Genomic DNA, 26641 nt, shown 5'->3' on the forward strand with positions numbered 1-26641 from the left:
GATGACCTGGCCTCCACAATCACCTGACCTCAACCCAATTGAGATGGTTTGGGTTGAGTCGGACCATAGAGTGAAGGAAAAGAAGCCCACAAGTGCTCAGCATATGTGGGAACTCCTTCAAGACTATTGGAAAAGCATTCCTCATGAAGCTGGTTGAGAGAATGCCCAGAGTGTGCAAAGTTGTCATCAAGGCAAAGGGTGGCTACTTTTTATAAAATATTATTTAATTATTTAACACTTTTTTTGGTTACTACATTATTCCATATGTGTTATTTCATAGTTTTTATGTTTTATGTTTTATGTTTTTATTATCCTACAATGTAGAAAATAGTTTTCAAAAATAAGAAAAATCCTTGAATGAGTAGGTGTGTCCAAACATTTGTCTGGTACTGTAAGGCATGACGTATTCGAGGAATATCCACAGATCAGATTTGTTGAATGTGAGCTTGCCAACCAAGGCCAACCCATCCCGGGTTGACTTCAAAGTGCGATGCGAATTTGAACAAAGAGGTACGCTACAACAGGACATGCGCCATTTCTATTGAAAAAAGACAATTTCCCCGACTTTCCCAAAAACAGATGTTCCAACGTGTAAATGAGAGAGAGGCCTATTAGACTGGTTTTCAGGGCTAACAACTTTTGAAGAAAGCTTGGAGTGAGATTTTCTTTGTGAATTTCATTCCTTGGCACAACTGCTGGACTTGGCGTCCTCCCCCAGGACTATTTTACTGTTTTAAAGCAAATTTATTGCAATTCTACGTGTTTTGTCAAGGCCAGGGTAAAAAAACTTTTTTAAATGATAATAAATAAATAAAACATAGGTCAGGTGTATTCAGGATGCTTTACATTAAATGAACACTCAGAATTTGACGACTTTGTTACTTTGAGATTTTTTGGGGCAGTACATTTAATGTATGCTAAAATGTAAAATATTTTTTTAGGTAGTTTGACACTTTATTCAGATAGTAATGAAATGAGATCGGGAGACAGGCAAATGCTAGAAACAGTGGGAAGGTTGGAAGCAGTGATTGAGCCTTGTTGTGTTATCACTACAGCAAGGCTCTGCACAGGATCTTTTAATATTAATGGTTGATGGCAGTCGGTAACCAAATCATAGATTGTAGTCTCCTTGTCCATAGACTGCTTTCAAGGTAAGAACACAAACATTTTGTAATTTGGGGTCGAAGTCGCAAATTTAAAATAGGGCTAATTTCGTATAATCTCCCAACCTTGAAGAAAAATCGAATGAATATCAGTATTCCGGTGGTTTATTCCTACTAGTTGAAGATCCTTACCATGATCTTACTCTACATATAAAAAAATATGATGCGTTTATGAGTTGAGTCCCCTTACCATCTCTGCCTAGCATGTGCACAATAGTAAAATAAAATAAATCTCTTTTTGATTCCTGGAGCATTCAATATCCATTGCTTATCTGTATGACTTGTTAAAAACTGTCCATGAATCACTGCAAAAATACGTTGCCTCATATAACTCACTTTCAAAAGACACAAGGAGGCATGTCATATTTCAAATTTGTGATTACACTGGCAAAATTAGAAAGAAGTGGAATAATAAAATAAGTGTGGGGAATAACAGTAGTTTTCTTTCTGCCAAGCACAGTAATTACCCTATATTTTAGCCCATTGTTAAGAATGAAAGTTGTTCCACTGATCAGGCTAAATCAAGTAAATTGTCAATGTTGTGCGCTACTGGTACGACGTCAGGTGCAGGTGATCAGGCGCACTTTTATTTGGAAAAAGCACAAAAGACAGACGCAACTGTGTCAAAAATCCTCCAGCCAGAGGTAAAAGTCAAATCACTCACAAATATACAAATGTGTGACAAATACATACAACGGGTCAAAATACGATACCCGAGAGAAAAACCAGTCTGGTGCATCTTACTCAACACGTAACAAAACAATTTCACACAAAGACATGGGGGGGGGAACAGAGGACTAAATACATGCAGTGTGATTAGGGAATTTAAACCAGGTGTGCAGGGAACAAGACAAAACAAATGGAACAATGAGAACATGGAGCGGCAATGGCTAGAAAGCCGGAACGCGGGCCCGAACAAGGAGAGGAGCCGACTTCGGCGGGAGTCGTGACATAAATAGATAATAAAAATGTCTTGAAGACAATAGCCCTCTAGTAATTTAGTAGGATCTCTATGACTGTTCCAGCCTCATTAGGGAGCTGTGACACATACAGTTCCTTGCAAAAGTATTCATCCCCTTTGCTTTTTTCCTTTTTTTTTTGCATTACAACCTGTAATGTAAATGGATTTTTATTTGGATTTCATGTAATGGACATGCACACAATAATCCAGACTGGTGAAGTGAAATTCAAAAAATAATTTGAAAAGTGGTGCGTATTCACCCCCTTTGCTATGAAGCCCCTAAATAAGATCTGGAGCCACCAATTACCTTGAGAAGTCACATTATTAGTTAAATAAAGTCCACCTGTGTGCAATCTAAGTGTCACATGATCTGTCACATGATCTCAGTGTATATATATACACCTGTTCTGAAAGACCCCAGAGTCAGCAACACCACTAAGCAAGTGGCCATAGGACCACTTTAAGCCGTACACTCCACAGAGCTGGGCTTTACAGAGTGGCCAGAAAAAAAGCCATTGCTTAAAGAAAAAAAGAAGCAAAAGACTCCCCAAATATATGGAATAAGGTACTCTGGTCAAGTGAGACTAAAATTGAGCTTTTTGGCCATCAAGGAAAACTATGTCTGGCATAAACCCAACACCTCTCATCACTCCAAGAATGGCAACCATGTTTTTCATCCTCAGGGACTGGGAAACTGGTCAGGATTGAAGGATTGATGGACGATGCGAAATAGAGGGAAATTCTTGAGGGAAACCTGTTTCAGTCTTCCAGAGATTTGAGACTGGGACGGAGGTTCACCTTCCAGCAGGACAATGACCCTAAGCATACTGCTAAAGCAACACTCGATTGGTTTAAGGGGAAACATTTAAATGTCTTGGAATGGCCTAGTCAAAGCCCAGACCTCAATCCAATTGACAATCTGTGGTATGACTTTTAGATTCCTGTATACCAGCGGAACCCATCCAACTTGAAGGAGCTGGAGCAGTTTTGCCTTGAAGAATGGGCAGAAATCCCAGTGGCTAGATGTACCAAGCTTTTAGAGACATACCCCAAGAGACTTGCAGCTGTAATTGCTTTTGTCTTATGTGTTGTTTGTTTCACAATAAAACATGTTTTACATCTTCAAAGTGGAAGGCATGTTGTGTAAATCAAATGATACAAACCCCCCAAAAATCTATTTTAATTCTAGGTTGTAAGGCAACAAAATAGGAAAAATGCCAAGAGGGGTGAATACTTTCGCAAGCCACTGTACATGCCCCTCGTAAAGTCTGTGATCAACATTGGATGGGTAAGGTGGGCAGAATAAGTTTATCAATATTTGAACGGTGTGGGGAGGATTGATGGGACGGTGGGGTGCCTGGGGACAGGAACACACAGGAGGTAGAGGAGAATGACGGAGAGAGTGAGATCTGAAAAGCTTGGTATTGTGAATGCTGGGTATCATATATCATGTCTGTGGTGGTGAAGAGGAGAGGGAATGGGATGAAGAATGCTTTTGTAATGTAGGTACGTTGGAATACAAGGAGAGATAGGCAGGAAGGACAGAAGGGATGCAAGTCCTGTTAGTTCCATACCTGCTGCTTTAATGGAGGGAGGCATGAAAGACACATGGATCAGAGGGAGAGAGAAATAAAGAGAGAGAAGATAGGGGACATTGTGATTCATTTAGAGCCCCTGTTGAAGGAAGAGGCTGGGACAGGGGGAGAGAAGGATGAGAGAAACATGACAAGAAATCTCTGTGCTAGTTTGTTTGGTGCCACATGGGGTTGCTATAGGGGGTACGTATATTGTGCGTATGTTTGTAAGTGTGTGTGTTTGGAGAGTGTGTGTGCATGCATGGCTGTGTTTGTGTACGTGTGTGTGTGTGGTCTCTCTCACTGTTGTGGTCTTGTTACTGTACATATTGCTAGCCAGTGACAAGTCTACTGGTCCTTTTAACAGCTGTACTGTAATGTTATTGTCCCCCAGCCAGTTTGATACAAGGTCAGTCAGACGGCTGGGTTTTAATTAAAGCCCATTTAGTCAAACATTACGATCAGCTGTAGTAGCTTTTACAGTCAGAGCTGCACAGAGCATCAATATAATCCACTATTGATTCCTTCCTCTCGGTCTGTCATTTTTTCTCTCTTTGTCTCTCTCTCTCTCTCCATCTCTGCCTGTCTGTTTCTCTCTATGTCCCTCTCCATATTTATTTCCCTATCCTATCCCCCATCTATTTCTCTTCTTGTCCTCTCTCCCTTCCTACCTCTCCTCTTTCTCTGTCTGTCTCTATATGTCTCTCACATCAGTGTCAGATCTAGCCTAGTACTGAGAGCCATATAAATGACAAAGATTACAGAGCCTAGAGATGACAGAGCTTAGATATCACATAGATATAATCTGTCATGCCATAGCTCAGTGGAGCCCAGTGAAGAGCTAGGAGAGCCAAGGGGACCATTCAACCTCCTCTCATCATCTCACTGTGTCATTTCATTAGATACACACCGTTCCACTGATATATCACACCCATCACAGGCTACAGTGACAAGTAGCCTAGCGGTTAAGAGCATTGGCCCAGTAACCGAAGGGTCACTGGTTCGAATCCCCGAGGCGGCAAGGTGGAACAATCTGTCTTTCTGCCCTTGAGCAAGGCAGTTAACCCCCCAACAACACCTGCTCCCAAGGTGCCAATGACATGGATGTCAATTAAGGCAGCCCCCACACCTATCTGAGTCAAAGAGGTTGGGTTAAATGCAGAATACACATTTTGTTTAAATGCATTCAGTTGTGTCCACTATTAGGGTAAAGGTGGCCGCATACACCGGTTCGGTTGGCACCTAGTAGAACTTGGCTAAGCGAACATCTGTGCTCGTATACTCCCTAAAGACATTCACTTGAAAAATGAGAACTACAATATTACTGTTGTTTGTCCCTCTTGGGCCACCGTAGCAACAACATAGCCAGAAACAATTCCTCAAAAGACTAAATTAATCAAAGATGTATCAGGAAATCTGTTATTTATTTTGACATTGTGGCCGAAGAGGTCTTAGTCTTAATGATGTTTGTTGCAGTATTTCGCAGTATTTCTCAAGTGAAAGAATGTGCTTGAAAACTAGTTGACTCTCATTCCATGACAACAAACACTTCATTTTCCCACTCCTACTAGCTGTAATACTGTTGACCAATCACCTACGAAGGCGGCGTAGACTTCCGCTACCGAACTTTGACTTGCCTCAAGATTTTGTTTTGTGTGCACAAACTGTTTAGACTGGGAAGCATACGGTAAGCTTAAAAGTATGTGTGAAATGAGTGTGTGTGTGTGTGTGTGTGTGTGTGTGTGTGTGTGTGTGTGTGTGTGTGTGTGTGTGTGTGTGTGTGTGTGTGTGTGTGTGTGTGTGTGTGTAAATCAGCCCCATCCCATTCTAATAGCTGAACAGGGACGCTACATCCTTTGTTCCTTCACTAAACGCTTAGAAAGGTTAGAAACATCAACTGTCTTTCAGCTAGGTTGAAAGTCTCTCAGACAACTCCAAGGATGTTCTGTACTGTATGTCCCGTTTGTCTCCTTTATGGATCCTGTGTGCTTCAATAAGTAGGTGCTTCATCTCTTTGTGACCAGTAGACCCAAGGACCCAAGGATACGTATGTATTCCATCATTCTGATCTGTGAAATCTGTCTGAACATTTTGGCCTCAAGTCAACTGTAACTTTCTGCATACATCTAAAGTGAGTACTGTAGCTAGAAACCTTATTCACACTGTATCTACAATCAGACAGTCGGGCAGTAACAGACTAACACTGAATACAGAGTCAACATGATGAATTATTAAGGATGTCTTAGAAGCAATGATAAGCGGTAGTATCTCCGTTATAAATCTCCTATAAGCAATGATACGATTAGTCTAGGGTATTCCAAACTTACCCTATAAGATCTGGAGTACTGCTGGTTTGCTGTTCTACCTCAGAAATATAATTGCACCCACCTGGTGTCCCAGGTCTAAATCAGTCCCTAATTTAGATGTAAACAATGAAAAAAAGCAGTGGGACTGGTTTCAAGGTGCAGATTTTGAATTTGAAGGGTATAGGCAATTGTAAGAGTAAGCAGTAGTGCTATGATATTTATATGATATTGTGTGCCGTAACAGTGATGGTAGTGTGAGAAGGTAGATTTGTGCTTTCTCTGCAGTTATATACAGTACAGTATGAAGATATGCAGTGACAGGTAACAGGAGAATTATGCTTAAGTTGTACGTAGTGACAAGGCAGTTAAAATTAATATCAGAAGGTAGTGGTGTTTACAGTCTACTTCACAGTGATAGTATTGCCAGAAGGTAGTAGTAGCTCTACTTACTCTACAGTTTCCCAGCTCCTCTGCAGATAGAATTATGGTGCCACATTTCTTCCCAGCTATCCCCCTGTAGAAAACAGGGAAAGAAAGAGAGAGGACAACACATGGTTGCGTTTAGCCAGGTGCAGGTGTAGAGGTGTCTGTACAGTAGAGGTGCCAAGTTCCAGTCCTCCAGGGCCAGAGTGTCTGGATCTTTTGGCACATATTGATCAGGAAATGTCAATTAGCTAGAAATGGAACACACCTGGTTTGTCCAGGTCAGAATGAGACACTCATTTGCATGTACCAGAATCGGCACGCTACTCTCTGTCACTGTCCATGGTGCTGAACGGACCCAGAGCGCAAGGTTGAGAGTTGTTGTCCGTGGTGCTGAATAGAGTTCTCCTCTCTACTTCTCTTTTTAAACACCATCTGCCACCCTTCAGCAGGGCCTGCTTCTGTACTTTCCCTCCATTTAGGAGACATAATAACTGGACAGATTAATGTTATGATCCATATGTTTAGTTTTATTCTAATGCCCTCGAACGAGCGTGTTATGAATGTCATAATTTGAGTTTTTACAGTTTTACAGATCAATGAACAAAGCAGCCACCAGCAAAATATGGTAATATATAAGGAGAGAGAGAGATAGAGAGAGAGCGTAAGGATCACTTAGGAAGATGACAGACAGAGATGAGAGAGTAGGAGAGGAGAGGTGGGGAAACACCTGAGGCTGAGTGAAAAGCACCTTTTTGACTTCACTCACTCTCTCTCTTTGTTTTTCTCTCTTTCTCTCTGTCCCCCCCCCCCCCCCACTCTTTCTAGCGACTGTGTGTATAAGAGCCTCAGTACCAGCCCTCATTAAAACCCATCATGGATCCATCGTGCCTCTACCAGACACTACAGGCTGCTTCTCAAATATCCCATAATTCCTCTGACCTTTGTAATAACCCAGCCATGAGAGGTAGAGCCACCATTTAAAGTGAGTTGTTAGTTTGTGCTGTTCATTATGCACTAGAGGGAAGTGGTGTGTGTGTGTGTGCGTGTGTGTGTGCTTTGGTGTGCGTTTGTGTGTGATGTCTCTCTGTTTGACCAGGGGGTTTAAATGACACCGGCGTGGATGTCTGCTAATTTGCTCATTCATCAATGGACGTGTGTCACGAGAGGAGGGGGCGGTATCTTAACAATGTGACAGGACTGCGAATGGGTGAGGTGGCATGGCAGGGTTGTGTGTGTGCGTGTATGGGTGTCATTCCCCATTATCCTTATCCATCTCTCGCTTTGCCTCAACTTCTCTCTCCAATATCCCCTCTCTCCTAGATGGTGACGCTGATGTTCCAGTATGAAGCTCATTGGTGCTGGTTGGAGGTCAAAAAGGCAGTGGTCCCTAAGGATCCCTTCAGATCTACACTGCCAGGTCGCTCAACGAGAGGAGAGGGTCAGGGAATGGATTTATTTATTCATTTTGGGCCCAATTCAGACTAAGGAAATGCTCACTTCTCAGTGATTGGTATTCAGACTTACCTTATGTAGGTACGTAATGGGCTTTGGCAGGCGGGATTCCCTTGCATGGGCTGAATAAATTGAATTCAACTCTGAAAACCCTCCCACTTGCTGGCCAAAATCATTTATATTGGTGTTTTAATTCAATAGGGTTTTCAGTACATTTATCTAAATCCATCCCTTTAAATTTGGTGTACCTTTAATTTTATTAAGCCATGTAAATCAGTGGAGGCTGCTGAGTGGAGGATGGCTCATAATAATGGCTGGAAAAGAGTGAATGTAATGGTATCAAACACATGGAAACTATTTGTTTGCTGTATTTGATACCATTCCACTGATTCCGCTCCAGCCATTACCACGAGCCCGTCATCACCAATTAAGGTGACACCAACCTCCTGTGATGTACGTACACACATATTGGTCTCCTTTTCAGCACCAATGGGTAGATTTTTAAATACTCTGATCATGTAGATTATGCAGGGTTAGAAAAGTATGTATGAATCATACATAAACAGAGTTGGAGAGCCTTTAAACAGTAAATATATTGATTCATAAATAATACAGTAGTTTGTTTCATCCTGAAAGTTGCCATATTCAATTGATCAAACCATTACATTTTGGAATGTGAGAAAAGTGGACAATAGGTTGAACAATACTCCTAGAAATCTACCCTGATCCTCACTAATCAAGGAACTGTGATGACAATGGTCCAGTCATCGTGAACTGTGAGCCAGGCTCCAGGTTTAAACTTCTATGTACGGTCTGCCTTCCACAAGGATTCAAATACTGTAGGAAACATGTCCCAAATGATTGCACAACTTCTATTACGTTAGCTTAACGCGATCCACTATTACTAGCCATCCTCAGGAACAACCGCATAGACCTGACAGAGGAAAGAAAGGTAAACTAACGATGTAAAGGAATGATGCAAAATGTAGGCTACAAATTGAAGGAAACTAAAAGATCACTGCACAAGTGGCAGTTTTTATTATGCATGTGGGTATTACTGATGGTGGCTACTATATATATATATATATATATATATATATATATATATATCAAAAGGGCATACAAATAAAACATTATACAGTGCATAAAACAACTCGGTAGGTTTGGCACTACCATCAGTGCGCAAAGGTTTCCATAGATTACAGCCTCGACTTGGGTCTCCAAATTTCACCCCTGCAATTTATGAACCCACAGGCCTAGAATAAAAATGTGGAATATCGACACAGCTATTTATACTTTATTGTGGTAAAGAGGCCCGAAATACCTGTCATGCTTTTCAGTTTGCTGAAATGACTATTTTCACATTTGTCTCCAGCAATCACAAGGTAAAATAGATCTAAAACAACTGTCCTTTTTATTTAAATCCCCTACTTATTTAACTACAGATTTTAATTTCAGCCAGTTTGCTACAGCAGGAAGAGAATCCCGCAGCAACAGGAAATGTGAAATATTGTTGTTATTTTAGAAGTTGATACAGTTTTTGTTAGGGCAAATAAAGTCTGATATTTTAAAGTGGAAATTCCAAACTTTAGAAGCCTTTTTAAACCTTGAATACATTGTATATTCTATTACAGTAGGCAAATGCGGCAATATTTAATTAAATATGCGCATATTGGGGCCTCCCGGGTGGCGCAGTGGTCTAGGGCAGTGCCACCAGAGACTGGGTTCGAGCCCAGGCTCTGTCGCAGCCGGCCGTGACCGGGAAGTCCATGGGGCGACGCACAATTGGCCTAGCGTCATCCAGGTTAGGGAGGGCTTGGCAAGGGATATCCTTGTCTCATCGCACACTAGCGACTCCTGTGGCGGGCCGGGCGCAGTGCACGCTAACCAGGTCGCCAGGTGCACAGTGTTTCCTCCGACACATTGGTGCGGCTGGCTTCCGGGTTGGATGCGCACTGTGTTAAGAAGCAGTGCGGATTGGTTGGGTTGTGTTTCGGAGGATGCATGGCTTTCAACCTTCATCTCTCCCGAGCCCGTACGGGAGTTGTAGTGATGAGACAAGATAGTAACAATTGGATACCACAAAATTGGGGAGAAAAGGGGGTAAAATTCAACAACAAAAAAAGCACACATTTGCATTTCGCATAAATACAATATTTGGAACACTGGATGAAGTCGGCCTAATTATTTTTGCTTTATTTTGATAAAGATAAAGATAAAGTTATCTAGAATAAAAATGGAGAGTATGAACCGACCTTCAATTGGCCCAAACAGACATTTATTTATGTTTAGTTCCGATTTTTTGGCCCAGTCTGAACCAAAGTAATGGTAAGTAAAGTATACTTCAGTACAATTACAGTCCAGCACAGTAGAGTATAGTACAGTATAATAAACTGTATTGTACCCTACTTTACTGAATTAAACTGTACTGTACTCTACTGAATCAATCTCTACTGTCTTGTACCGTACTGTACTGAACTGTGCCGTACTGTACTATGCTGTTCAAACCTGAGAAACATAGCCTAGGCGTCTATGATTCGTTCAGATTTGGTCTGGTCCGGACCAACCACATTTGTATTTGTTTGGGGGGGGTGGAGCTCATTAGAATAATAACCAGAATTCTTTGCAAGTGTTTGTTTTCGATTTACATTTTGGTTATTCAGCAGATACTCTTATCCAGAGCGATTTACAATCATTCCATTCAACTAAGATAGATAAACAACAACATATCACTGTCATAGCAAGAAAAATATATTCTGTAAATATACTTCTGTAACTGTTACTGATAATGTTATTGTAGTTGAAGTTGTCTGTTCTGTAGGTTGAGCTACTTTGAACATCATCGCTGACAGTTTTAAAGCTTTTGAAAAGTAAGTGCATGTGACAGATGGGAGCAATAATAAATATACTATGCTGCGATCTTCAGTTGGTTCCTCTTCTATATTGATTTAAACATCATTATTGTGATATAATGCTTACATCATTGAGAATGTATGTGCAGTTGAAATCTGGCCATTGATTCTACAAAATATATATTTTCAACATCTTTAAATGTCTTTTCAACTTTAATTCTGAACCGAAAATGTACCTGATTTCAATGTCTGGATAATACGCATTTTCAACGTCTGGACAATACGCATTTTCAACGTCTGGACAATACGCATTTTCAACCTCTGGACAATAAGCATTTTCAACCTCTGGACAATACGCATTTTCAATGTCCGGAACAGATGCCTTTTCACCTTTCATTCAGAATATAGAATGAACCTATCTTACTTTGCCTACTGGGTGGTAAAGTGTTAACGCTCTGAGCAGCAAGATTGAGAGACGACAGCACACTACGTCATTATGGATCTTTCGTAGAGAGAGATCACACAAATACACCCTCCCCTTCCCGCTATCGGCTATTTCATCACCATTCCACGAGTTCTGTGAAAACCTTCAAAGGCCACTGAAACCCCAAGACACACACACTCTCTCTCTCTCTCTCTCTCTCTCTCTCTCTGTCTCGGTCTCTCTCACAACTTTATGGTCCTTTCAAAACAGCCTCAGATAATGAGCAGTTGCTCCAGTGCAATCTGTCTCCTTGCAGGATCTGAACACTCCTTTCTATCTCTCCCTTCTATCTCTCTGTGTGCGTGTGCGCGTGTGTGTGTGCGCGTGTGTGCGTGTGTGAATGTAGATAACAGGAGACAGTTCGCCTTTGAAGGAAACCAGGGAACTAGAGAATGGGGAAGAAGATCCAATCAGATCCTATTCACTCCTCACCACATACATACACTTCTGAATGAGAGACACAGAGTTCCACAACACCCCTGTCATTATTGAGAACCTGCCGCGGCACCACAACATTAAACCAAACGCACAGACGACCCAAAAGACTCAACACAATAAGCAGCGCTATTTGAACCTTGCAAGATGAGATGCGGAAGGAAGCGGCTCTCCCCACTGAAGCAAAGCGAGGACCACTGAAGAAGTGAACAGTGTTCCCACCACACAGCACACAACAAAAACGTACAACAGAGAAAGCGACGGTGCGGCCATGTTCTCTCCATCTCCCTTGCATGTGTAATGCAGCCATTAATTAATACACAGCTTCAAAGCCGAGGGAGAAGACAGGGGTTTGAAGATTAAAGTAGAGCACTGTTAAAATGCAACTGCGAAATGGGGAGAGGGCAAAATGAGGTGTGGGTGCTGGGTGTGCACACACACACACACACAAACACGCACTTACTATCAGCGTTGACAAGCTTTAATCACCGTACAATACTCTTGAGGTAGACAAAGAAAAACAAGTATAAAACGCTATGAATATGAAAACCTTAACATATTCCTCTGACTAGAGAGAGAAAGGTAGAGACATCGTTAGAAAGCAGTGAAATATCATGGGGAAAAACACGCCTGTGTAGATTTGACATCATTTATCATTTTCAAAATAATTATATTTTGGATAGATTTTTAGAATGTACGATTAAAGTATTTGATTATTACATAATATTTCAACGACGGTAAGGAAAAGGCTATGTTATATCTCCATACTCAGGTTAACACCCCACATACTGTACATTCCAGTGCTAGCCTCCCTACATTGGCTCCTGTTAAGGTTAGGGCTGATTTCAAGGTTTTACTGCTAACCTACAAAGCATTACATGGGCTTTCTCCTACCTATCTCTCCAATTTGGTCCTGCCGTACAGACCTACAAGTACGCTACGGTCACAAGACGCAGACCTCCTTGTTGTCCCTAGAATTTCTAAGCAAACAGCTGGAGGCAGGGCTTTCTCCTATAGAGCTCCATTTTTATGGAATGGACAGCCTATCCATGTGAGAGACGCAGACTCAGAGATCTTCGTGGGCTATACTCAGCCTTGTCTGAAGGTAGTATGTTGGTGGTCTGTTGACTTCCCTCTAGTGGTCTGGGGTTATATCCTGCCTGGTTGGCCCTGTCCGGTGGTATCGTCGGAAGGGAAGTGTCCCCAGACAGGTGTGTTGGGTTATTGAGATGAGATGTGTCTGTTACTTGAACTCTATGAAGTATTTATTTGGCGCTTTGTGGTTTTTGCGACGGCACTTAAAGAAACTTTCAAAGTTCGGATTTTCTGACCTTTATTTTTCTTTCCTTATTTGAGCTGTTCTTGCCATAATATGGACATGGTCTTTTACCAAATAGGGCTATTTTCTGTATACCACCCCTACCTTGTCACAACACAACTGATTTGGCTCAAATGCATTAAGAAGGAAAGTTATTCCACAAATTAACTTTTAACAAGGCACACATAAGTCTTGTTGAGAGAATGCCAGGTATGTGCAAAGCTGTCATCAAGGCAAAGGGTGGCTACTTTAAAGAATCTTAAATGTAAAATATCATTTTGATTTGTTTAACACCTTTGTGGTTACTATATGATTCCATATGTGTTATTTCATAGTTTTGATGTCTTCACCATTATTAATGTAGGACATAGTAAAAATAAAGAAAAACCCTTGAAAGAGTCGGTGTGTCCAAACTTTTGACTGGTACTGTATGTATTCACACCCCTTTGCTATGACACTCCAAATTGAGCTCAGGTTTATTCAATTTCCTTTGATCATCCTTGAGATGTAACTTCAACTTGATTGGTGCCCACCTGTGGCCAATTCAATTGTTTGGAACACCTGTTTATATAAAGTCCAACAGTTCACAGTGCAGGTCAGAGGAATACAGTTCTGGTTCAGGAAAAAGATGGCAAAGGTGGATCCTGGGTTCAAATCAACCAGTGCGCCGAGTAAAGTTGGTTAAGACAAATGTTCTGAATGGATAACAGTAGTAGCAGAAACTCGAACAAAAATGAAGTTGTCTAAAATTGGAGTGGAGGATGGATGTATTAAAGATAATGAATCGCTTCTTGTTGGAATGCGTTTGTCGAGAAAGGATGCTTATGTGGGAAACCCGTTTGAGGTGTCAAATGGCGAAGTATGTGCTAGGAAAAGTGGAGTCTGTCAGAGTGACCAGGAGTGGTCTTACTTGGATTATTAATTGTGTTTCTGAAGAACAGAGGAAGATAGCAGTGAGCCTCAAAAGAGTCAGAACAACAGAAGTTTTGAACTTCGGAGAAGAGCACCCGTCAATCGAACAATCTCAGGGGTGATGCCTTATGTTCAGGTTGAATACCTGAAGAAAATTCTTGGTGTGGATCGATGTTCAGGTTGAATACCTGAAGAAAATTCCTGGTGTGGATCGTGCCCTGCATCTGACCCGCCAGTCCTGTTGTTTTTTGCTAAAGAGCAAATATCTACCAGTGGCGGTCAGTGCCAATTTTTTTTCATGAGCGTGGCCTTATGTCTATTACAGGATACTGGAGGACTGTCATTCATATTCCATTCACCCAGTTCAATGTAACAGCTATAGGTTTAGGCAAAATTATACTCAAATTTTCCCTATACCCATATGAGGCTGCTACAACCTAGCCTATGAATGCAAGTTTACAACGCAGGTGCACACAGGTTGAGAGACAAATTTGAGGTGACAGATAGTGACATTCAATACCAACCTGTACACTCTTGCCTGGATCTAGTTGATATAGGGTGCAATCATTAGTCCAACAGTTGAAAACGAGAGTTTCTATTGGACAAATTCAGGTATGTTTATCACCGTTTTGTTCCATTTGCTTCTGTTTAAGAATCGCGGAATGAATACAGGCCTAATCAAGCGTAAACACAGTTAACTTTCATAGCAGCCACGTTGTATTCCTTCTTGCATCTATGCACTCTCTTTCTCTCACCTCTTCCCATCGCTTGTGGACTTCAATGCACAACACATCAGCTGTATGTGACCAGGCGAAAAACAACTTTCCAAGCCAAACCGCTACACACAGCCTGCATCATTGTCACCATATTAGTTAAAGTAAAGTCGTAGTTAGTTAGTAAACCCACTACATTTATGCAGTAACGTTATAGTGTACAGTCAGTAAGCACTTACACCGGCGACCCCCGGTGGCAATAAATTAGTTCGACCAAAAGCATACAGTTTTCTGTTGGATAGTGATATGCAGTTGGCTAACATAGCATCCCTCTCTTTGAGCATGGTGTTTCAGTAGGCTAAACTAGCTAGCTGCATTTGCTAGCTAAGTAAGTGAAACAATGTGAAAAAAATGACACACTATAAAATAGTGCTTTTAAATTATTCTGTGATGTAATTACATCTAGTATAGTTTTATCTAAAAATTATAACTTTTAAAAAAATTAACTGAGGAGGATGGTCCTCTCCTTCCTTCTCTAAGGAGCCTCCATTGATACCTACACATGTGAAGCTTGGTTATGTCAGATACACTGCAAGACCTTTTGTCCCCAAACCATTGCAGTGTAAGAATTGTAAAGGATTTTGCCACGTTTCAAGTGTGTGCAGACAGACAGAGCATATTGATGAACGGTGTGAAGAAGGATGACAGTGTTGCAATTGTGGTGGGGATCATGAGTTCCTGGAATGCCCTGTAAGGGTGAAGGAGATTGACATGGCAAAAGTTAAAGCGATGAATCAAATCTCCTACGCGGATGCGATTACAATAATTGAGAAAACAAGTGATGCTAGTGAAAATATGACAGTGGACACACCACAGGCTGTAATAAATGTTAGCTGCCATTCAAAAGATCGATTTTCTGGCGTTCATTGCCACAGTTATAAACTGTACGGCACACGTCTCAAAGAAGTCTTAAGAAATTCGACATTATTGTGGCTGCGGCAGAAACATTTCTGGGATTGAAAGAATTTACATCTGAAGACTTGCAAGGGGTACTGGCGCTGGAAGACCTACCCTCCCACGTTCCCCTTGAGCCTGTGTAGGGATCAGATCTGTTTTATTTTAGTTTAATTGATTCATAAATTTATTTTTGTATTTTGTAAAATTTTGGGGAATCCTGTTTCACATTGAATTGTGCCAATATACCATAGAAGTAGTGCATGTCAGAGTGCACATGCTGCTGTTGAAGTGGTTTTGTCCGTAGCGTTGTTTTGACAGGCAGCAGGGACTGCTGGAGCCGAGGAGTCGGAAATGGCGGTCGAGAAGTGTGGACAAAAGGGAGGAAATTGAGAAAAGTTGGTGAAGCAACATCTGTGCTGGGTGTCAGTTCTGATGGTATGGAGCAGGAGGATGAGGGTCAAGGACCGGAAGGGTCGGTAGTGGAAAGATATAGGAAGAAGCGAGATCATGATACAGAAAGCAGTGGAGCGCAAAGAAAGCATAAAGAGGACCAAGATAGGAAGCAAATATGTGTTAGAGTGGAAAGTGGTGATATTGTCTTTTTTTGTACTTTTACTTATTTTTCTCCCCAATTGGTAGTTACAGTCTTGTCACATCACTGCAACTCCCCTATGGACTCGGGAGAGGCGAAGGTCGAGAGCCATGCGTCCTCCAAAACATGACCCTGCCAAGCCGCACTGCTTCTTGACACACTGTTCGCTTAACCCAGAAGCCAGTAATGCAGTGCCTTAGACCGCTGCGCCACTCATTAGGCCCCAGTGGTGATGGTGTTTGATGAGACTACAGGGTCTCACTTACACTCTATCCGACCAACTAAGGACGTAGAGACAGTGGTAGGTGAAGTGAAATTAGCTTGGTTCATTGAAAATGGTTGATTGTTAATATTTTGTGGGAGCCAGGCTCAGCAAGAAGATTCTGAAAATGGAAAAGCTTAATGGGAAGAAGATTAAAAGTAATGTCCCTGGAGCATATGCTAGATTGAGGGGAGTCATCACTGGGCTTCCAATATCTGTATCCATAGATGATATTAAAGAAAATGTGAAGGGAGGAAGAATGATTGAGGCCAAAAGGTTGATCAGTAGGAAAGAAGGTCAAAGAAGTGAAAGCCTATCAGTGCCTGGGAAAGTAATGATAGGATTCCTTAGTTTCAATGTCAGAGAATTTGTCCCATTCACATTGTGTGTTTTAAATGCCAAAGAATGGGACATGTAGCTGTTCAACGTAAAGGAAGGAAAGGATGTGCCAAGTGTGGAGGGGAACATGATTGCACTGAATGTGGAAGCAATGTGGAGGTTAAGTGTTGTAATTGTGGGGGGAATAGCCCAGCATTTGGTGGATGCCAGGTGCAGAGAAAGGCTAGAGAGGCTCAGAGATATAGAATTACTCATGATGTATCGTATGCAGAGGCTGTGAGACAGATTGGTGGAACTACAGTGAGGACTCATGGAGTTTCCATGACTGCTCCTATACTAAGTGGACCTAATGTCAGGGCTGGTGTTTCTGCTGGTCCTGGCATGGTTGGGAGGCCTGTTCGGAAATCTTGCCCCTCATGAATGTGCGCTATCAAAGGACACTTTGATAATGAATAAAGTGGACTTCATAGCTTTTATTGGTAAGGTTATCAATATGACTCGTGTTGTGGAAAGCAGAAATGTCGAGGTGAAGGTTACTGTGGAGACGGCAAAAGAGATATTGGGGGTAACAGATGTTACCTTTGAAATGGTTGTTGACATGCTGAACAATCCTAAGGGTGGAGTGGTTCAGCATGATATAAATCAAGTTTGATGGGGCTGGGTGTTTGGGGAGGTGTTTTGGGGGGAGGGAGACAGTGTGGTAAAAGTTGGTAGGGATTTATTTGTTTTTTAAATGTTATTTTCATGGTAGTACAGAATTGGGAAGATCGTACATTCCAGCTCAGTAGGTAGCGAAATGCACTTAAACAATTGTTTGGGGACTGCCATGATATCAAAGAAGAAGAAGTAGTGCATGTCAGAGTAGGAGTTTGAAGTGGATGGAGTACAGGGCCTAGCATGTCTCTTGAGGAGGCTAAAAAGAGATTTTGGCTTGGAAGAGTTGAATATTTTCAGGAGTCGGGTAATTGGTTAAGGGAGGAGGATTGGAGGGAAAGAAAAAGGGGGTAGAAAAGACTGAGGGAGGCAGAGGACGGGTTTGAATCTGTTGAAGCTAGCAATAACAAGGGAGAGGGTATGTCGAAGAAGATTGGTGTCAAGTTCAAACAGAGCGAGCCGGATGCCAGTTCCAGTTCGGGAGGTGAAATGGAAGGCGTAGAAGGTGTTGTGCGGAGCTTGGTGCCCGGGCTTCGCATTGATGATGATTTTTGATGATGATGGAACCAGGCCTTTTGGCTGAGGTTTCAGGTTTCAGGTTAGGGCCTTCGTTGGAGGTTTCAGGTTGGGTGGAAATGGTGGTGGGTGCTGTTGAGTCGGTAAAGGTAACCCGAAGTGGGTTTGTGATGTATGTTTATGTTCCTTCAGATCAGAGGGAGCAGCCACTCCCGTGGGACACCTCTTGGGGAAAAACTTATATCTTGCTTTATGCTTAGGTACAGGGCACCATTGAAGGGAGTGATTTCTGGGGTAGTTTTAAGTGTGAGGTGGAGCAATTTAAGTTGAAAATTCCTGGTGTTTGTGATGTCTGGTGTTTGTGATGCCTGCCATTTGGTTTGACATAGATCTGTTGAGGAGCGTGGTGAAACAGAGGTGACACCGTCTGTTCTTTTGAGCTTTGATTCGGAGTCTTTACCTGACAAAGTAATGTTAGGATACATGAGTTATGCTGTTAGAGCTTTTGTGCCAAATACACTGTAGTGTTATAGGTGTCACGTTTATGGGCAGCAGTGTGTAGGAGGGAGATTCCAAGATGTGGGTGGAGTGCAGGAGGACATGGGACAGAGGAATGTGTAGTTGCTGCCCATGTTGCTGGGGATTGGAGGTGTCCGTGTGACAGGGGCAGGTTGAGGTGGCCAGGGTCAGAGTAGTGCAGAAGATGTCGTATGCTGAGGCAGTGATGAAAGTAGAGGAGGGTGGATCAAAATGTGAGGGATTCTGAGAGGATCCTTCTAAATAGTAGATATGTGCCAGAACAGAGGGTTAGGCCAATGAGTGATATGTTTCAGTAAGGTTGGCTTCTTAGCTTTCATGGCTATTATTATCAACTGTACCGAAGAGATGGAGCGTAAGTCCCAGAAAATAGATGATGTGGTAGCAGCTGCAGAGAACTACTTGGGGGTATGAGATTTGTAACTTCAGAAGAGTTACAGGGTGTGTTGAGAGGTAGTGTCCTGTCCTCTCAGGCCGTTGGCCTGGGATAGGATCAAATAGGGTTAAAGTAGTGGAATAAGGTGGTGGGTTTGATGAGTTTAGTTGGCAGGGTAATTAAATAATTATATTTTTATTTTATTTTTCCCGTTTCCCCTTTTCGTATCACAAAGTGTAATGGATTCATACTATATTTTAGTTGGGGTCATAATGCAACATATTGAATGCCAACTGCCATTCAATTCCACTGAAGAAGAAGTGCATGTCACGGCAGAAACTATACCATGAAGTCCAAAGAACGGTCTGTAGCCCTCCAAGAATGTGATGAGGCAGGGTTTTTCTTTATTTGTACTATTTTCAGCATTATAGAATAATAATGAAGACATCAAAAACAATGAAAGAACACATATGGAATCATGTAGTAACCAAATAAGTGTTAAACAAATCAAAATATATTTTATATTTGAGATTCTTGAAAGTAGCCACCTTTTGCCTTGATGACAGCTTTGCACACTCTTGGCATTCTCTCAACCAGCTCCATGAATGCATTTCAATGAACAGTTGTGCCTTGTTAAAAGTTCTGTCAACTAGCTTCACCTGGAATGCTTTTCTAGCAGTCTTGAAGGAGTTCCCACATAAGCTGAGCACTTGTTGGCTGCTTTTCCTTCACTCTGTAGTCCAAATCATCCCAACCCATCTCAATTGGGTTGAGGTTGGGTGATTGTGGAGGCCAGGTCATCTGATGCAGTGATGGAGTCATCACTCTCCTTCTTGGAGAGGGGTACTGTTTTTGGGTAATTCCTCATTAAACTGAGACTGTGTGCGCCTTGTATTTGGCTTTGTTATGAGGTTGTTGTTTCTGTACCCTCCCTCAGTTTCGTGACCTCTGAGGGTTGCTGATGTTAGGACTACCCTAGCTGCAGAGAGCCTGTCTTTGCTATACGGGAGTTGGCCATATACCCACATGTGAGATATCGGAACAAATAATTGAAAGAGAACTTAAGGGGTTACGCAAGTAACGTCAAGATATTTCCTATAGAGACTTTATTTTGACTGGTATTTCGCTGGTATTTCTCTGGACAAAATGATGATTGGTGATGCGCTAAAGGAGTCAAATGGTTTTCCAAGGGTCAGGTGGGGAGAGGCGATAGGCAAACACGTGCGTCAGAGTGAATACACTGAGAACCCACATGCCGTGAGAACACCAGCACATACAACACTCATCGAACAGACGCACCCCTACATACAGACACACAGATACAGTACAATGACACAGACACACACACACACACACTCTACATCTCTGCTATGATTGCAGCATACGTATCTCTGAGCACCCGCTGCTTCATTTGTAGTATTTGATCTTTACCCGCCATGACACCCCCTCTTAAGACAAGTACACTGTGCTGTGATATAACATCAAAGGGTCTATTAAATCCACCCAATATATTCCATGATACATTCCAGTGATCTGGTTACAGACAAACATAACAGGAAGCATGGAATCAACAATACAATTCACCCTGATATCCTTTGTTGATCATGACTCACACTGACACCACACTGATTGCTGTTGGTGTTTACATAATGAACAGGGGTCATATCCAGTCTAGGTTCAGATGCTTGATTGACGGGGTAAAGTATTGATGAATGATGATTGATGATCAGTCCATTCTGACTTGACATTAGACCTGTCCATCATGAATTCTCTTTCATTGCAGAAAAGTATCTTGAGGGCTAGAGGTGCACGCCTGATCTAGCTAGTGATATACTGTACCTGGACACTGACATGTGTGCAGGATTTGGTTCCACGCCAGCAACACATGTCAGTATAATACAGCCTCAACAACCTACATACAGTACCAGAGATACGGTACTGCACTGCTACACCAGGCAACAGTCTCTCTCTCTCTGGCACAATTACTGAGAAACTGCACAAAAGTATTTCGCCGCACTAATTCAAAGAATGCGCATAAAGAGGAGCCAAGTCACAGCAGATCCCTTGCAGTGTTAGATGTTTGTCCTGGTCCCCAGGACATCGGGAGATGCCTTCAATACCATCCACTAGGGTCAACATGAGCACCTATTACCATCTAGTAGCCTCACGGCTTGCTAGGGTGTTGTGGACAGAGCTAGAGGAAGGGCTTAACACTAGAACGGCTAAAGCAGTCATTTTGACTGCTCATTCATTTAAAAAAAATATTACTCTTACCATTCACGTCCCCCTCCGTCCTTGACTTTTCCTAACTAAGCCCATATAACAGACTGTTGTTTTTAGAATCTCAATCTCACAAACAGACCTGGCGTTATAACCAGTTTCAGGAGGGCATGTCATTTTTTTGAACGGTTATCCCCGTTGCCTCTCCCGACAGTAGGGCCTGCTCCGCTCCTTCTCCTGACAGTTGAAAGTGCCATGTCCAGCTGATAATCACCGGATAATTGTCTCGAAACTGAACCTAAACTACACCATAACTAATTTCACACGTATAACAAAAGATTTAGTACATTAAGTAAAGTATGATGCTGCCAAAGGGGGAGAATGGGTGAGTTGATGAGCGAGGGGAAGCGAACTATACATAATTATGTCATCAAAATTGTGAATGAAGGAAAGGGCAGGCCATTCTATTGTAATGATCTATTCTAAATATAATGTACCCTATATCAGTCCACTGAATCCAAGCAGTCTTATCAGTCTACTCTGGTCTACTTGGTGTAGGCTACGCGGTGAGAGTGTGCATAATTGTACATGCTGAACGGCTTTCAATATCAGGGAAAAGATCCGCATCAGGCAGCAGGTGAGCAAGTGTTGTAGAATGTGGTGATGAGGCTTGTGGAACCTTACGTTGGCAAGGGGAGAAATGTCACCATGGACAATTTCTTCACTTCACTGTCATTGGTGAATAAGTTGCTTGCAAAGAAAACAAGCCTGGCTGGCATCATGAACAAAGTGAAACGGGAGTTCTCTCCCTCTGCGCAAAGTAAGGCAGCTGCACAGCTGTTCTACTCCACAACGGTGCTGAAGAATGACAAGACAACGGGACCCCACCTGTTTTGAGCCCAACATTTGTTTTGCCTGTTTTGCATATTGTTTTGGGATTAATATGTGTCACATATCTGTTTGTAAACAATGTAAAAAATTAATAAAAATGCATTGAGTTAAAAAACTCCATACAAACATGGTTTCTTTTTTGCTTTCTTGAGTAAGGCAGCTCCAAAATGTAGGTGTTTCAGCCTACCTCAGTGCTTTCTGTGGTGGTGGGGCAGCCAGTGGAAAATACAGAGCGTAGGGGTTGGTAATGATCTCTAGATGTGCCGTGATTGGCTCAGTGTTCTGTCATTCATGGGGACACTACGTCACTGCCAAATCTAAGGGTAAGAGCTAGAAATTTCAAGCCCATCCAAGAAGGCTCAAGGTCATTGGCCACGGATAAAATGACGTCAAATCACGTTATATCTACAGTAGCTTTGATTGGACTGATCAGACTTTCAAAATATTATAGCTAGCAGCCATCATCATGAATCATCATGTATCGACAATCTACTAGCAAATTATTTTTAATAGTTGTCATGTGAAGAGAAATGTGTGGAGAAATTATAGCTAAAATGTATAGGTGCTCATCGGCCATTGGACATAAACATTACACAAGTTGGAAATTGCAAATTCAACAATGAGTAGTTTGGACGGTATCAATGGCTAACTGCAAGCATTGCAAAGCAATCACTAGCCTGCTATTCGGTGGAGTGGGTGTGTGTTCCCATTTCTCGGTTTAAGGATCTATTTTCAAGCTTAAAATGATAAACATTCAACATTGGCCATGCTGTCAATCCAGCATGATTTCTTCCGCTCTCAATCAGTCTGAATTCAGTGAGATCCAGACATCTGTGATCTCAGGAAAAAACGAGCTCTGACTGGGAAAATACGTTTTGAACGGTCGGGATCTTGACTATTTTCCCCTCTTAATTTCGCCTACTGTTCTGACTTGGTGGTGTACATGTAGCCTGTAAGTTTTAGAGAAATGTAATCATCAAATATTGTAAGAGCTTTCATTGTCTGCTTATATACCCCCTTTATTTATTCTTCTCCCAAGGTGGCATAGCAGTTCAGACGTCTTTTGTCCTCGTCTTGTCGTGTCCTGTATATATATATATATTTACAACTTTTTCACATACATTTTATTTTTATTTTCCATCAACTCATCTTCAAAACACTCTCCTGCAACCCGCCTCACCAATGTATATTTATAAAAAAGTATTATTTACCTCAGATCTGTAATCCTCCAAGAAGCTAGCCAGAAACTCCAAGAAGCTAGCCTGCAACTAGCCAGAAGCTAATCCAGAAGCTAGTTCAGAAGCTAGTTGGCTCCTTTACTGGTAAGTCGTTGGTGTTCAGCTAACCACGGTTTGTGGTCATCGGCTATCCTTTGGCTCGAAAGTCTATCGCCAGTTCTGTACGGCGCAGCGCGGCTCGGAGCGGAGCATACCGGACCAATTTTTCTCTCCATGTCCCTGGATTTCGACTGCTCTCTGGACATTCATGCCCGGATCTCACAGCTAGCTAGCTGCTATCCGTGTGACTATCGGCCTTCGTCGATTCCGGAGCAAACATCAATTGTTCCGGAGCTAGCAAGCTCCGTCAATCACTCCTGAGTTCCATCAATCGCACCTGGGCTGCAGTCGCCTATCCGGACCCGTTTTGCTGCCTTCGCGGAGCCCCACCGGGCCTTCACAACTGGACTGCCGACGTTATCTACCCGAAGGGGTTATTCGGCTGGCTCCTCCGTCGCGACGTTACCTGAACGCCCATCTGCGGCCTGCTAACCGTTAGCTGTCTTACCGGCTGCTATCTGAATAGACAATCGGACAATTTTTTTTATTTTTTATTATTATTATTATGTTTTTTTCTTGGGCCTCTATAACTATATCTATTGTTTTTATTTTTGTTGTTGTTGTGTGATTTGGATTGATCCCCTCTACCACACGGAACCCCACTAATCTACTGACGGAGCGCAGGAGGTGGCTAACAACAGACCTCCATCCTATGCTAGCTTGCTACCGATGCCCTGGCTAGCTGTCTAAATCACCAACCAACCTCTCCACTCACCGGACCCTTTTGATCACTCGACTAAGCATGCCTCTCCTTAATGTCAATATGTCTTGTCCATTTCTGTTCTGGTTAGTATTTATTGGCTTATTTCACTGTAGAGCCTATAGTCCTGCTCACTATACCTTATCCAACCTATTAGTTCCACCACCCACACATGCAATGACATCTCCTGGTTTCAACGATGTTTCTAGAGACAATATCTCTCTCTTCATCACTCAATACCTAGGTTTACCTCCACTGTATTCACATCCTACCATACATTTGTCTGTACATTATACCTTGATGCTATTTTATCGCCCCCAGAAACCTCCTTTTACTCTATGTTCCAGACGTTCTAGACGACCAATTCTCATAGCTTTTAGCCGTACCCTTATTCTACTCCTCCTATGTTCCTCTGGCGATGTAGAGGTGAATCCAGGCCCTGCAGTGCCTAGCTCCACTCCTATTCCCCAGGCGCTCTCTTTTGACGACTTCTGTAACCGTAATAGCCTTGGTTTCATGCATGTTAACATTAGAAGCCTCCTCCCTAAGTTTGTTCTATTCACTGCTTTAGCACACTCTGCCAACCCGGATGTTCTAGCTGTGTCTGAATCCTGGCTTAGGAAGACCACCAAAAACTCAGACATTTTAATTCCAAACTACAACATTTTCAGACAAGATAGAACTGCCAAAGGGGGCGGTGTTGCAATCTACTGCAAAGATAGCCTGCAGAGTTCTGTCCTACTATCCAGGTCTGTACCCAAACAATTCGAACTTCTACTTTTAAAAATCCACCTCTCTAAAAACAAGTCTCTCACCGTTGCCGCCTGCTATAGACCACCCTCTGCCCCCAGCTGTGCTCTGGACACCATATGTGAACTGATTGCCCCCCATCTATCTTCAGAGTTCGTGCTGCTAGGCGACCTAAACTGGAACATGCTTAACACCCCAGCCATCCTACAATCTAAACTTGATGCCCTCAATCTCACACAAATAATCAATGAACCTACCAGGTACCTCCCCAAAACCTTAAACACGGGCACCCTCATAGATATCATCCTAACCAACTTCCCCTCTAAATACACCTCTGCTGTCTTCAACCAAGATCTCAGCGATCACTGCCTCATTGCCTGCATCCGTAATGGGTCAGCGGTCAAACGACCTCCACTCATCACTGTAAAACGCTCCCTGAAACACTTCTGCGAGCAGGCCTTTCTAATCGACCTGGCCGGGGTATCCTGGAAGGATATTGATCTCATCCCGTCAGTAGAGGATGCCTGGATATTTTTTAAAAATGCCTTCCTAACCATCTTAAATAAACATGCCCCATTTAAGAAATTTAGAACCAGGAACAGATATAGCCCTTGGTTCTCCCCAGACCTGACTGCCCTTAACCAACACAAAAACATCCTATGGCGTTCTGCATTAGCATCGAACAGCCCCCGTGATATGCAGCTGTTCAGGGAAGCTAGAAATCATTATACACAGGCAGTTAGAAAAGCCAAGGCTAGCTTTTTCAAGCAGAAATTTGCTTCCTGCAACACTAACTCAAAAAAGTTCTGGGACACTGTAAAGTCCATGGAGAATAAGAACACCTCCTCCCAGCTGCCCACTGCACTGAAGATAGGAAACACTGTCACCACTGATAAATCCACCATAATTGAGAATTTCAATAAGCATTTTTCTACGGCTGGCCATGCTTTCCACCTGGCTACTCCTACCCCGGACAACAGCACTGCACCCCCAACAGCAACTCGCCCAAGCCTTCCCCATTTCTCCTTCTCCCAAATCTATTCAGCTGATGTTCTGAAAGAGCTGCAAAATCTGGACCCCTACAAATCAGCCGGGCTAGACAATCTGGACCCTTTCTTCCTAAAATTATCTGCCGAAATTGTTGCCACCCCTATTACTAGCCTGTTCAACCTCTCTTTCGTGTCGTCTGAGATTCCCAAAGATTGGAAAGCAGCTGCGGTCATCCCCCTCTTCAAAGGGGGGGACACTCTTGACCCAAACTGCTACAGACCTATATCTATCCTACCGTGCCTTTCTAAGGTCTTCGAAAGCCAAGTCAACAAACAGATTACCGACCATTTCGAATCTCACCATACCTTCTCTGCTATGCAATCCGGTTTCAGAGCTGGTCATGGGTGCACCTCAGCCACGCTCAAGGTCTTAAACGATATCTTAACCGCCATCGATAAGAAACATTACTGTGCAGCCGTATTCATTGATCTGGCCAAGGCTTTCGACTCTGTCAATCACCATATCCTCATCGGCAGACTCGACAGCCTTGGTTTCTCAAATGATTGCCTCGCCTGGTTCACCAACTACTTCTCTGATAGAGTTCAGTGTGTCAAATCGGAGGGTCTGCTGTCCGGACCTCTGGCAGTCTCTATGGGGGTGCCACAGGGTTCAATTCTTGGACCGACTCTCTTCTCTGTATACATCAATGAGGTCGCTCTTGCTGCTGGTGAGTCCCTGATCCACCTCTACGCAGACGACACCATTCTGTATACTTCCGGCCCTTCTTTGGACACTGTGTTAACAACCCTCCAGGCAAGCTTCAATGCCATACAACTCTCCTTCCGTGGCCTCCAATTGCTCTTAAATACAAGTAAAACTAAATGCATGCTCTTCAACCGATCGCTACCTGCACCTACCCGCCTG

General features: G+C 42.6%; 1 protein-coding gene across 2 annotated transcripts in view; it reads right to left on the bottom strand.

Moving 5' to 3' along the window:
• Positions 1–26641, bottom strand: part of LOC109891498 (copine-5) — a 203127-nt gene that overhangs the window by 67885 nt on the left and 108601 nt on the right. For both annotated transcript variants that reach the window (XM_031824730.1, XM_031824729.1), the window contains one exon: positions 6455–6518. In XM_031824730.1, the coding sequence (XP_031680590.1) occupies positions 6455–6518 (64 nt within the window). The remainder of the gene's footprint in view (positions 1–6454; positions 6519–26641) is intronic.

Source organism: Oncorhynchus kisutch, linkage group LG5, assembly GCF_002021735.2.
Source record: "Oncorhynchus kisutch isolate 150728-3 linkage group LG5, Okis_V2, whole genome shotgun sequence".
Lineage (NCBI taxonomy): Eukaryota > Metazoa > Chordata > Actinopteri > Salmoniformes > Salmonidae > Oncorhynchus > Oncorhynchus kisutch.